This window comes from Haematobia irritans, chromosome 2, assembly GCF_050003625.1.
Source record: "Haematobia irritans isolate KBUSLIRL chromosome 2, ASM5000362v1, whole genome shotgun sequence".
In the NCBI taxonomy this organism is placed as follows: domain Eukaryota; kingdom Metazoa; phylum Arthropoda; class Insecta; order Diptera; family Muscidae; genus Haematobia; species Haematobia irritans.
Genome location: NC_134398.1, coordinates 234442779 through 234456592, shown reverse-complemented (window position 1 = coordinate 234456592; position 13814 = coordinate 234442779). Strand labels below are relative to the sequence as shown.

Sequence of the window (13814 nt, the reverse complement as noted above, 5' to 3'; positions counted from 1 at the left end):
GTTAAACAAGGCCTGATGGACTGAAAGAAATCACAGCGACCAATTGTCGAGAACATGTACATACAGCTGTTTAAACTTAAAATAAGGAAAATATTAAATTGTTAAGCATTAATCCTTCAAATTGTAACAATGATTTGCCATTATGATTATTTATGACAATTTATTGCTAATTTCATCTTATTGGAGAAATTAGACACGTTAGTTTACGTAAACCCCACTTGGCAACACTGGCGAGATTTGTACTGATGAAATATTCTGGATAGATGGTTGGATACGCCTTAGAACTACAGAATATTATTTATGAGAGAATTTAAGACGATTAAATGCTTGGGAATTTTTAGATTTTCAGTATGTAATTTTAGTTTCAATTCAAAGGTGCTTTTAATAAAGCTTGAATCCTTGCAATTAAAAGAAGATACCTTAAACATAAAAATCACACATCTAATAGCCCAATTTCTTTCGTTCTTTTCCAATTCCAGAATGGACTACACTAGTTTGGGCTGTTGTGCTCTGGCATTCGTTTTATACCTGAACACATTAAATTCTGGATTTGTATACGACGACAGGTAAGTTGAACAGAATCCCATAAACCACGATTATGCCCAGGCAAAATTAGATGGATCCGATATCTCCACCCAACCTAATCCCCAACAAAATTAAACTCCACCTTCGACGGCCAGACGGAATCTTAGGAGTAACGCTATGACAGTTTTAGAAAATGATTTATGCTGGTCTACGGGGGAGGGTGTGGAATGACCAACAATGTTCATTATTGTTTCGACAAAATACGCAAACACAAACAAACATAAATCTAGGCAAAAGTAAAGCTTCAGAACATGTTGGCCAAATTCACACACCCACCAAACAACCATTGTGTCTCGGTGCTGGGTCTGATATCCCACGTAGGAGGACAACAATGTTGCTGTTGTATCGCAAAACTGCAGTAAATTTGGGTATGAACATAAACATGGCTTGCAAATAACAATGTACTCGTAAACCCAAATGGGAAAAATGAAACTTTTTGCAAACGTTCAGTTGGTGTGGTAGACCGAGCAATAGGGTTACTCACTAGAAAAAACGAAAACTTTTTTAAGATGCCAAGAAACTTGGAGATGTTTGTAAGAGATATCAGCTTAAAGATTCATACAATATTACTAACTAAAAGCTCCTAAATTTTTCCGACAACTTCTAAAGTTCATTGACATTGCATTAGTCTTAAATATGAATACCCCTAATATATTCTCTCAACCAATTGAAGCATTGCCACCATGAGGTGGGAGTGGACATTTATAGTAAATTTGTTTGCAACAACTTGTACTTGTACAAATGAAATTCAACTTATCTCGATTTTATTGAGGTAAAACAGCAAACCAACGGCAGCAACTACAACATGGCAGCTTGTATTGGAACAAAGGACCGACGGGTAGACGGTTATGTGTTGAATGGTCATAGTAGCAAAATGATTTAAAAACGACATTAAATTTGACTCCAAATATTCATGGCACTGCTAGGAGGGGTAACCGACCAACCAACCAACAACAATTTCCGTAGCTCATTTACTTTGATGTTCAATTGAAACGATGTTTATGGGAAAACTTTTCCAAGTTCAAATGAAAATTATTATTTCCCAAAAAAAACATTTCGAATACAATGCAGCAAAGATTATGACAATGGAAATACTCCGCTCGAGTCATAATAAAGATTATTGGCCATTGGACCAATGTTATTATTCCAAATGCAAATATCATTTTAGTATTCAACTTCATTGAAGCTAATGTACAACCAAAACCGACTAATTCATGATTAAAAGACGTCAATGCGAATCGTTCGCAATACTAATGGCGGAACTCATTGGTTCAATTTACTACGAGGACATTTTGGTAGAGTACTTGAAATTTCAAGGCTTTTATCATAAAACAGAAATGGAAATTATTTAGAGAGGAAAGTTTAGTTTTTACTGGAAAATTTGCAAAGTACACATAATCAGATATATATACACTGAAAAAACATTGAACCCACCAGGAGGAAAAGTTTTGGTTAATTTTAGAAAATTTAGATTATTTTTGGAAAAATTTTAACCAAACAGTATTACAAACGCTGACATCACGCCGATATCACAAAAATAAATAAATATTTTTCGACACATTCAAGAAAATTTATTAGACATAAATATTTCGGTTCACTAGTTAAAGTTTAAAGCTTGAAGGAAAAACTTAGAATTCAAAATTGCAAGAATGTCTTTAGTGCCATACTAAGTTCAAGATGGGCGCATTTGTAGTAATTTTGTGAGAAGTACGAATTTAGTAAAACTTTATGCTTTATTTTTTTTTCTCGTTTTTTAGTTCATTTACCTATTGTACGCAAAAAATTATTAGAGTAAAGGAAAATTTCTCCAAATATAATAATTCCATGAACTAAAATAAAGTTACATTGACTTTAGTGAAATAGAGAGTTCATTTTTTAGTGTAATTTCCGAGAAAATAACAAGGTTGCGACAAACTTGTATCATTTTATCCAAAATAAACATTATGTTCTTGAAATATGTTTTAAGTGTAGGAAAATCCTTTTAAACATGGTTTGTTCTTCTTTTGAAGCTGCAAGGTGTTTTTTTTTTTTAAAATACAAAGTTTTTTTGTGCAAACTTTGCATCAATTCTACAAGTAAGACAATACTGTGTTTTATTTGTACCAGTCTAAAATGAAGTACATTAAATCATGACGTTTTTGAAATCATGGTATTGTGAAATATAATTTTTTGTCTCAAAGAAATCATATTTTACAACTTGAACGTTTTTACACGAAATTTTGATCAGATTTTCATGAATAAATTTAAATTTATTATTATATGATATGTGCAATATATGTTTATATTTTTATGGGTCAAAGAGAGATTTATATACACACTCAAAAAAAAGTTTACTTGGATCTAAAGATTTTGACCTTTTTGGTATTGATTCCGAGCCTTCTTTACAATAAAGACATTTTTTTACGGACCTCCCTGGCCTTAAATCTAGGATCAAAAAATTAAAATTGTACACAGATCTCATTCATCGAGTTTTTATTTTCTTTTTGCGATATATTAATAAAGGTGTTTATGTACAAACAAATTCCAATTTCAAAATCCAAATTATGCCAGGTACTTCAAAGTAAAAACAGTTTTCTTAATGCTAAAAAAAAACTTTAAACCAAAGATGCAATTCCTTAAAATAAGTCTTAGCCTATATTTGAAGCGTTTTTATCTTAAATTTAAAAATTCAATATGTCAGTTGAGTTAAAGACGATTTCTTTGAATTAAAAATGTTTTTCTTTATTTTTAGGAAAATTTGCCTTACTTCACAGATCTACAACTTCAGCAGAGAGACGCAAAATTTCAAGATTTGTGTCCTAAATTTAATGAAAAAGATTTTTGAAGCAAGGATTATAAACTTTCTTTTAATTAAAATGTCATAGTTTTAAAGAATTTTTTCCTTAGCATGGCGTAAATTTTGAGTCCTTAAATTTAAATTTCGTAATCTTCCATATTAGGTCAATATTTTTTTTCAGTGCAGGATTTTGACTTATTCAGCATACAGACGCCACAATTTTATATTTCGGATTAAATTTCAAATCGAACCGTAAATAGATTTACTGAGTGTGAGCTGTATTGGTCAATTTATAGACTCGTATAGCCCGCCTACACTGAAAAGATATTGTGTCTTGACTAAAGAGGAGATGGCTTCCAACACTTTATTTTAAATACGATTTTTACTTGAAACATCATTATAATTCCTACTTGATGTCGAATGTACACTTGGAAGTTAACGTTGTCGCTAAAAAGCTTTTAAAAGAGTTTGGTAGCATATGAAGAAAAATGCTTAAAAAAACGATTAAATTAAAATTTGTGTCCTAGAATCCAGTACACAAAACTGAAATGTGAAAGAGGATTGTATTTTAAACATGGCCTTACTTCAATTCACCGCTCATTTGGCTCGGAACTAATACCAAAACCATTAGAGTAAATTCAAACTCTTTGGAACCGACCCCATATGTGTTGAATATCCTTTAAAATGATGCCAATGCAAGACGTTACCATAAGCTTGTATCAATATCGAATAAAATCGTTTGTTAAAGGAAGGTAATATTTCCTGGATATTCATATAAATATATGGGAGACTTGCATATATTGTGTACCGGGAAGAATAACCTACCACCAGATTTGGGTAAAATACAATTGAACGGAAGATATATGTTTGAACTTGATCAGAAATTTTTTGTGTCAAATTCAATAGCGATTGTTATGTTCCAAAAAAAAAAAAAAAAGAATCACCTGGACCATTGAATAACGATCTCATAAGAATTGGAGTATCTACATTTCGGTTCCATATATGTGGAAGTTGAATATTTCAATAGTATAATTTTTAGTATATTTTTTTTTTATTATTTTTAGTTTCTCTGTGAATACATTCTAATAAAGAACTATTTTGTATATAACCAAATCACATTATTTACATATATGGTTCCATATATACATTTTGTTTTCAATCAGTAAACAAATTTTCACGCATTTAAACCCCCACACCACGTTACATAAATGTTGCAATATTAAAGCATTGCAAAATGTAATTTCTTCCGCAATACCTTTTACCGCTTAAGCCTTAGTCTTAGTGGATAGTCTTACATACGTTTGAAAATATTGAGATGTTACATTTCAAAAGGCTTACCACAAAAATATTTTGTAAATTGATTTTCCATGCCCAATAGCTATGGGCCATAAAATTTTACCACAGTTTTATTTGGGCCATTAATCTATACTACAAGCCCACAATAAAAGGCCACATTAGAAATTGTTTAAAATTTGTCTTCTAAGTTTATGTGTGAATTCATTTAACCATTCAACTTCAACTGATAAATTTAATTGGCAGTAAAGTTCTTAAGTCATAAAATGAAAATTCGTATTAATAATAAAACTTTCCATCATAAAATGTAATTGATACATGTAAGTGAACAAAAAACTGTTTAAATAGCTTCAACATGAGTTCTTCGTTTAAAAAATGGTTAATTTTCTTCCTCCGTATTCACTTGATAAAAGAAAACTCTAAACGAACAAAAAAAACCATCAAATATTTCCACACTTAAAGGCCCTCTGGAAAAACCATTTTTTTTTTGAGAACCACGAAAAAGCTTTTGGTGTGATATTAACACAAATTTCCCATTTATTGCATAGACCAAAAATGGCAAAACACTTTATGGAGATACAAAGAGGCATTTAAGTAAAACCGAAAGTGTTTAACGTAATGGTTTCATCTTTTTTGTGGTCTGCTTCTTTACAGCAACTTCGTTGCTGCTGCCAGCATTCAATACCACTCCATTCATTTGGATGGTGGCTTAACATTATTTTTAGTTACTTATATTTCCACTTGCCACACTTCATTTTCTTTTTGAGTGGCGAGTGGAGCCTCAAAAAAGCACACAAAATGTGGTACATTTTCATTTTCATTTTAGGCCTAAATTCGAAAGGAGGGGTGAGAAACTGTGGAACAGGCCTTCACGTAGTCCATGCATACTCATTATTTGTTTCATGTCAGTCATGTCGAAGTACTTGCACACAGTGTGTGCGTGTGTGCGTGAATGAAAAGCTCCAGAACAGGACATCATCAGGATTGGTGGAGAAGAGATGAACGTTTTGGAATTTGTGCCTTTAAATGCAGACAAAATTGAAATCAACAAAACAAAATAGACTTCACAACAGACAGACAGACAGACAGACGCACAGATGAACAGACAGACAGTAAGAAAGGCAGATGGGAGGTAAGCTGCCAGTCGCTTACAGAGTATTTAATTCATGTTCAACACATTTCTTGTTGCTGTTAGTGTATATGAGTTTGCATGTGTGTGTGTTTGTGGACGAATGAATAACTGAATGAATGAATGATGGTGATGGTGGAGCAAGTACGTGGGTGGATATACCAATGTGCATGAATATTTACACTCGTTTCGTCATTCATTGTCTGTTCCGAAAACCATCCATCCACAATGGCCTCTGGGGTCTCCGGCTTCTAGTGTTTGGTGTATGGCTCGCACGCCTTATGCCCTCCACATGGAGGTGGTGTACGTGTATTGATTTCATAACAGCGCTAAATTTCTCATGCAAATATGTATCACAGGCAAATTCGAATATTCCCCCAAGCCCAAAGTGACGGCGGAAGTAATGGTTATGAGGTCGCCCGCCCATTTTGCCATTGTCCCTGCTTGTTTTTATTTCCGCCGCCATGTGTGCTGGCATGGGGTGTGGGTGCGTAAGTACGAGCATTTAGTAAAGCCACTGTAAATGTGCGATACTTGTGCGAGAGGGCTACCAACGATCCCCAAATGACTAAGACAAGGCGGTTGTGCTGCGGCGGCAGTGCCATCATTGCTAAAGTCAAGCTAAATTGTCACACAACGTGATGTTAGACCAGACTCCTCACGAGAGCACATCATGCCAACACGCAGTCAACCGCACAGACAATGTGATATGTGTGGCATAAGGAAGGATGTATATGTGGGACGGGTGGAGGGGGAGGGAGGGCTCAATGGGACTGCCAGCGTCGTACATAAACACCTTGGTAGCTGTTTGTTGTTATTGCTGCTATGCTTACCACCTTTCGCATGCAGCATGTACCTTTGTATTTGTATTATTCTCATTGCCACCACGAGACGGAAAGATAATAATGATGAACAAGCTCACATTCAATACCGACATATGAGTAACTTTAACTACACGAGACCTACACACGCAGGGCCACTTGTACTTACACAACACAAGACAACAAAATGTAGGACAATCAACACCGGCAGCAGCAAGGACTAGAACGGGCAGAAACAACACTTGTTGTTGCCGCGCACGTTTCCTCTGCTCTTTTGTGGCATGCCGATAGCAACGACAATGATGAGAATAATGATGGCTGTGTTGATGATAATGACGCACTTCATCTCCTTACATGCGAAATACGCAGATAGACGGACAAAAATACAATCTCCTCTGATTGCGGCAGTTTTCTTCGCATTGCTGTGCTTCCACCAAAAGTACAAAATCACTCACAAACACATGACTATGGACACGACTATGAGGAATTAAGTGGTCAACTTCGTCTTACTTGGGCCCTAATGAAGGCATGCTAAGAATCCAAAAATGGTAAAATACTTACGAACATTGTAGGATTAAATGCAATTCGTATATTCCTTCAAAAGACACAAGGATATTGGGTTTTACTACCAAAGACAATGGAAAGATATACTGAATATTATTGTTGGGAGGCAAAGAACTTTAGAAAAACACTCACATACATATATCTCACAAACATTCCAAACATGAAAGTAAAGTGAACTTCTCTCATATCAATGAGTGCACCCCTAATCTATTTTAAATTTCAATGTTAGGCAGAAAGATGCCTTTATAAACAAAATTAAAACAAGTATATATGGCCGTAAGTTCTTCCAGGCCGAATCTTATGTACCCTCCACCATGGATTGCGTAGAAACTTCTTCTAAACACTGCCATCCACAATCAAATTACTTGGGTTGTGGTCTTAAATCGTTTTCTAAATTGTGAGTTAGTCCATACGTGGTATATATTAGACAAAAAAGGTATGTGTAGGTGAGTCTACAAATAATTACGAATCGATATGGACTTTTGCACGGTACGTAGGGAGCCAGAATTGAAATATGGGGGTCGCTTATATGGGGGCTACATACAAATATGAACTTGATATGGACCTATTTTTGTGTGATTTGGGATCGATTTATCTGAGGGCCATATATAACTATAGACCGATATGGACCTAGTTAGGCATGGTTGTTAACGGCCATATACTAGCACAATGTACCAAATTTCAACTAACTTGGATGAAATTTGCTCCTGCAAGAGGCTCCAAAATCAAATCTCGGGATCGGTTTATATGAGGGTTATATATGATTATGGACTGATATGGACCACTTTTGGCATGGTTGTTAAATATCATATACTAACATCACGTACCAAATTTCAACCGAATCGTATGATTTTTGCTTCTCCAAAAGGCACCGGAGGCCAAGTCTGGGGATCGGTTTATATGGACCGATTTCGACCAATTTTTGCATGGATGTTTGAGGCCATATATTAACACCACGTATACCATATACTATCACCATGTACCAAATTTCAGCCGGATCGGATGAAATTTGCTTCTCTTAGAGGCTCCGCAAGCCAAATCGGGGGATCGGTTTATATGGGGGCTATATATAATTATTGACCGATGTGGACCAATTTTTGCATATTTGTATAGTAGAGCCCATATTCCAACTCCATGTACCAAATTTCAGCCGGACTGGATGAAATTTTCTTCTCTTAGAGGCTCCGCAAGCCAAATCTGGGGATCGGTTTATATGGGGGCTATATATAATTATGGACCGATGTGGACCAATTTTTGCATGGTTGTTAAAGACCGTATACTAACACCATGTACCATTTGCTTCTCTTAGAGTGTCTGCAAGCCAAATTTGGGGGTCCGTTTATATGGGGGCTATACGTAAAAGTGGACCGATATGGCCCATTTGCAATACCATCCGACCTACATCAATAACAACTACTTGTGCCAAGTTTCAAGTCGATAGCTTGTTTCGTTCGGAAGTTAGCGTGATTTCAACAGACGGACGGACGGATGGACATGCTCAGATCGACTCAGAATTTCACCACGACCCGTTTCATTTTGTCACCGTCTGTTCACGACTATGGAACGTAATTTTTCTATTAGTGTAGTAAGTTATTACGAGGCACGTGACCAAATTTCACTTATAATCGTATCAATGAGTAAATTTCCCTTATACTCGTATCAATGCATGAATGACGTGCGACTCAATACTACTCACTACTTGTATTGAAACGTTTACGCTCTTAGATTTTTGTTTGGGTATTTTGTCCGAGTGTGGACCGAATTTCGACTGTTCCATTGGTGACGGCAGAAACGTGGTTTATAAAACAATGTACTGTGTTGCGTATCTGCAATTTCAGTCCCTAAAACGTAGCAAATACGGTTCATAATCCGAAACAATAGGACATGCTACTAAAATTTTCTATAATTTAGAAGATCCTAACGTGGCTTTGTGCGACATACGACGTTGACTTTAAATATGACATTTAAAGGTAGAAGAAACCACGCCCGTTAAACTAAAAAAATTGCTAAAATGTAACATTTTGTTGTAACTATCTTTGTCCTTACATGTTTTTCGTCTCTCTGACGTTTCTAATGTTTATACGAAATTTCTAAGTTAATATATGTTTGCATATGGAGACATTATATTTAAGAAAATATAATAATGTCCCAAACAATATATGTTCTAACATGTCCTAAAAAGAATGTACTAAAAAATTTAATTTTTACTGCGAAACTCCTCTATTAATCGCCCAAAGGTAATGATTGCAGTAAGATTTACCAAATAGCCCTTGATAGAACAATAGGGCCTTCTATTGTAACGCTTATTTACCTCACACCGCATGGGCACTTGAACGTACACATTGACGCCGAATCTATAAGTGAAGGTAAAGATGAATAAGTAAACGAACAAATGAAATGGGTGAACCCAGTGTTGCTTCTTGTAATGGTAACAGCGGTGATAGTGATGGTATTGGTGTTAATGATAACACTGTCAAACATACTCACACACACTCACCCTAGCGCACGTACACTTTTGCTCATACATAAGGAAGCATGATGGGAGAACGGAAGCACCGTGTTTAAAGGAAGACTATAAAAGTTCGTTTAAAGAGTTTCAGGAACAATAATACAAAACACCATGTAGACCACAGCATCATCACCATCAGTAGCATTACAAGTGAGTCAAAGTCGCATCACAACACACACATACGCACACACTAACACTGACGATGATCATTTGCGTAATTGTGTTTACGATGATGACATCGCATCAGGAAATAATGAAAAGAGAGATGATGATAATGACGATGTTGGTGATTGGGTTGGAAAACGAAAATATGCCCCACAAGCTGATGAGATTTTGGTCTGAAGACGTCTAGAAGAGGGTTAAAGAGACACGTTTAAGTCGCATAACCAACAATAAAGGAGAACTTACACACAAATACTCTACCCACTAACAATACCATCACAAATGGCACGAACCACCTAGAACTAGAATGTTTGCCTTCCCTCCAAACCCAAGGACTCGGGCTGTGGAGTAACCAGAGCCAAGAATGACAGTAGAAAATGACTTTTCTTAATGTATGGATTCAACTAGCACAATGCCAAACAATGTTCATAAAATAATGAGAAAAAGATAAGTCTGCGATGGGGAAAATTTCAACACGGCTCGTCTATTGGTGAGGTGGAAGTAGAAAAGCCATTTAAGGATAATAGGAATATTGCTCCCACTGATTTGTATTAGCTTTCACAGTTGATTTATTTTGTACCTCAATGAATGGGAGCTATAGAGAGTTTATAAATTCATCATACACTTCATAATGAGATTTTCCTAAAAATTGCATTAAAATGTAGGATAGTTCATCACCCATTACGGACAAATCACGGCATCAGTTAATGACGCACTAACAAAGAAGTAAGAAAGAGAAAGAAACTCGCCAGACAGTCTCTCTGTTTATTAATGGGGTTGCCAAAGCTATTCTAAAAAACACCTTTTACCCAATTTTTAAACGATGATATGAACATTTACGTAAAAATTGTAACATAGAGGAAATAATATAACTTCAAACATTTTGCAACAGCATAATGTCACCTTTTTTGGTGGCACAAGTAAAATGTTATTTTCATGATTATTTCAATCATTAAATAGCAAAAAAACAGTCGGTACTAGAATAAAAATGTTAAAAGTTAAAGTGGCAGCTCAATTTATTTTCGGGCTCACCTAGGCTATTCAGTCCATACTGTAGAATTAAGCTATTGGAATATTTTCCATGACAAACTTTTATGATGCGTTAAAAATATTATTAAACATTTAGTTTATTCATTCGTGGCATCAATGAATCCAAGCAAACTCAAGTTCGCTACTTGTCTTCCACTTTTTGGTTTTGCTTTAACAATTTAAAGAAACCACTAACTTCAAAACCACCTTTTCGCATTGAGGTCTGAAAAAGCCTTTGTCCAATTAAGTAGACGTCCATTAACAACCATAAACTTCTCTGTCCGTCTAACGCCAGCATCTCTTACATATTAGAATTTAGGATGGCTGTTGCCAACTTTTATTATTAAACAAATCGAACAAAGCTCGAGGTTGTAAAACCTTACGCAGGTGAAAAGTCAAAGTGGCATTTATGTATTTCGTCAATGGAGAAGGAAAGAGACGTCGCTCGTTCTAGAGTCTCATTAAATGGAAACTTTATTGAATTTAACTTTGCAAACCACAACCAACTTTGGTAACCTCTGCTAGGATATACGTGTCACAGCACTTCCCCCATTAATCGGTTGGGGAGAGACGAAAGTAGTTAGGTGTGCCATTGTCCCAATGGATCTGGTCGTTTTGCCATAAATTTCACATTATGACATACCATTATTCAATATTTCAAAATTAATAAGGCATAAAGTTGTCCATTTAAAATAAACTACTACAAAATTTCCTGTTGCCAACAACAACAATAGCAAAAAGGACAAAGCAAAATCTCTGATATCCTACGTTGAAATTGTGTGAAAGAGCGTGGGCACCAAGTGGTAACGTTACCTCCACTCAAGGTGGCTTCTGTGCGCCAGCCATCTCACTGCACAACATTGACCGTTTAATTAGTAACGTGAGCTTTATGACACAGGAAAAGGAAACCCGATACGCGGTAGTGGTGGTGATAACAGTGCGAGTGTTGTATTGGCGCCAGGTGCTTTGCTAAAGCCGAACCATACGAGTATAGCAAGTTGAATTACGCAATGCCGGACCCATTCCCCTTCATTATTGTTTCTCTCAAAAGATTTCCTCGTGACTGGGGGCCAGCCCTAAGGGGGGGGGGGGATACAGATACCAGAAGTGCTTGTACATGCGGCAAAAGTAACTTTAGAGCAAATCGACAATTAATCAACTAAGTAAACTGTTGCAGCAGCAGTGGCGGTATCTAGCAGCGGAGAAACTCACATAAGATTTGTAGCCCTCTGGCAAACGTTCGTTGGAGAAGTTGTCCAAGTTTTCCCAATGACTTTCCTAATGTAGTTTGGAATGGTGAATCAGTATTCCCATTCCGCAGCACACAGTCGCACAGAGCATCCTCGGTTGGTCTTCTATCTGTTTAGGTATTCATCTTAACGGAAACAGAAGGAAGTGGAAGACGTTAAATTTATGTCTGTCTTCTTTCGGCATTTTTGGGGTATCAATGTGTGGGTTTGTTTATATCTTTATTATTGTATAATCAGGCCAACCAATAGAGGGCCTTCTTTGAAGAAAGAAAGTACACCTACATCTAAAATATCTAAAAACGTTTTATATAATACAGGGTTTTTATAAGTAACTATGTCGACTTAACAATGGACTGAATAGTCTAAGTGAGCCTGAAATTTAATCGGGCTGCCACTTTAACCTAATAATAGGTTTCTTTATATGGAAGACAAATTTGTTGCACTACGATCAACTGTCTTTAAAATTCTTTAATATCGAAGAAATTGCCTTTTTTATGTTATGCTGATATCAACGCAGGATGGATTTTCGTCCAAATCAATTACTTTACATATTATTACAATCTTAATGCGAGCTACTTGGACATGAAGACTAAGGCATTGGTATTATTAAGCTATTGAAAATTGCCAGATACCCATCTTCCGAGCCTGACTATACATGTGTTTCAGTGTCCACTAATATACATTTCCATAGTCTCTTATAAGTTCTCTCTGGGTTAGATGATTCAATTTGGGTCTTATATGTTAATTTCCTATGAAAATTACATACGAGAATCATTTCTTCCAAATTGAACCAATTTTTCACCACCACTGTGCATCATCTTTCCATATAGCTATAATCCCTTAATATTATTTTTCGATTTTGGTGTGTTACTACATTACTGCAACAACAAATCGAAATATATTTTTATATATCTAAGCTTACCTAACCTAAGATGTATCTTCAATAAAACGGGACCCTTAGGTTGACTAATACATCAACGTAATAAGGCCCTATTTCTGTATATCAAATGGCACAGACATATCTCAACTACATGTAAATCGGATAAATACTATGCCCTCAAAAAAGAGCAATATCGACTTAGTTGATTAGCTATTTACTTCATAATTGTGCGGTTAATATATGAACTGCCTTTCCAAAATATCATAGAAATAGTAGACTTCGAGTCGATCATAATTGCAAAAGAATGAGATGAGGAATGAATCTATGTGCAATGGAAGAAGAGATGTAGACAAATACAGACTAATTTATCGTATTGTCGATGGCAAATTAAAAAAAAAAAAAAACAAAAACTCAATTCCTTTTATCGACAATTTTGTTTTAAAGGCCCATTAGCCCATTGCCTTGTTTTTTGCCGCTCTTGTCCGATATAGATACACATAAATATATCCGTGTATATGAATGGCTGTCAGGTGCCACGGAAGTTTAGAGTTTCATTTGGCAATTAATAAGCTGCCAGCAAACGCTTCTAGTTAACAAATGTCGTCAAAAGGAAATTAAATTGGTCTCTTGAGAACATCATCGGCAACACGATGACATACCCAGCGGACATGGAGGGTGTAAATTTTTGTCTATGTTCGGAAGGACGAGTGTACGGTCTGTTATTACAATATCGTAGTCTCAAAATTACAAAAGGACATGGGAATTTCGGAAAAGAGAACGGAGGAGGGGTGAGTAAACCACCCACACTTTCCTGTC

The 13814-nt window shown here is 35.8% G+C and overlaps 1 protein-coding gene across 2 annotated transcripts in view; it reads left to right on the top strand.

The window, feature by feature from the left end:
• The window catches only part of Tmtc2 (Transmembrane O-mannosyltransferase targeting cadherins 2), a 136017-nt gene that overhangs the window by 100621 nt on the left and 21582 nt on the right, over positions 1–13814 (top strand). For both annotated transcript variants that reach the window (XR_012719832.1, XM_075297964.1), the window contains exon 4: positions 480–566. Coding sequence is in view for 1 of the 2 variants with exons in the window: in XM_075297964.1 (XP_075154079.1) it covers positions 481–566 (86 nt within the window). In the remaining variant the exon portion in view is untranslated. The remainder of the gene's footprint in view (positions 1–479; positions 567–13814) is intronic.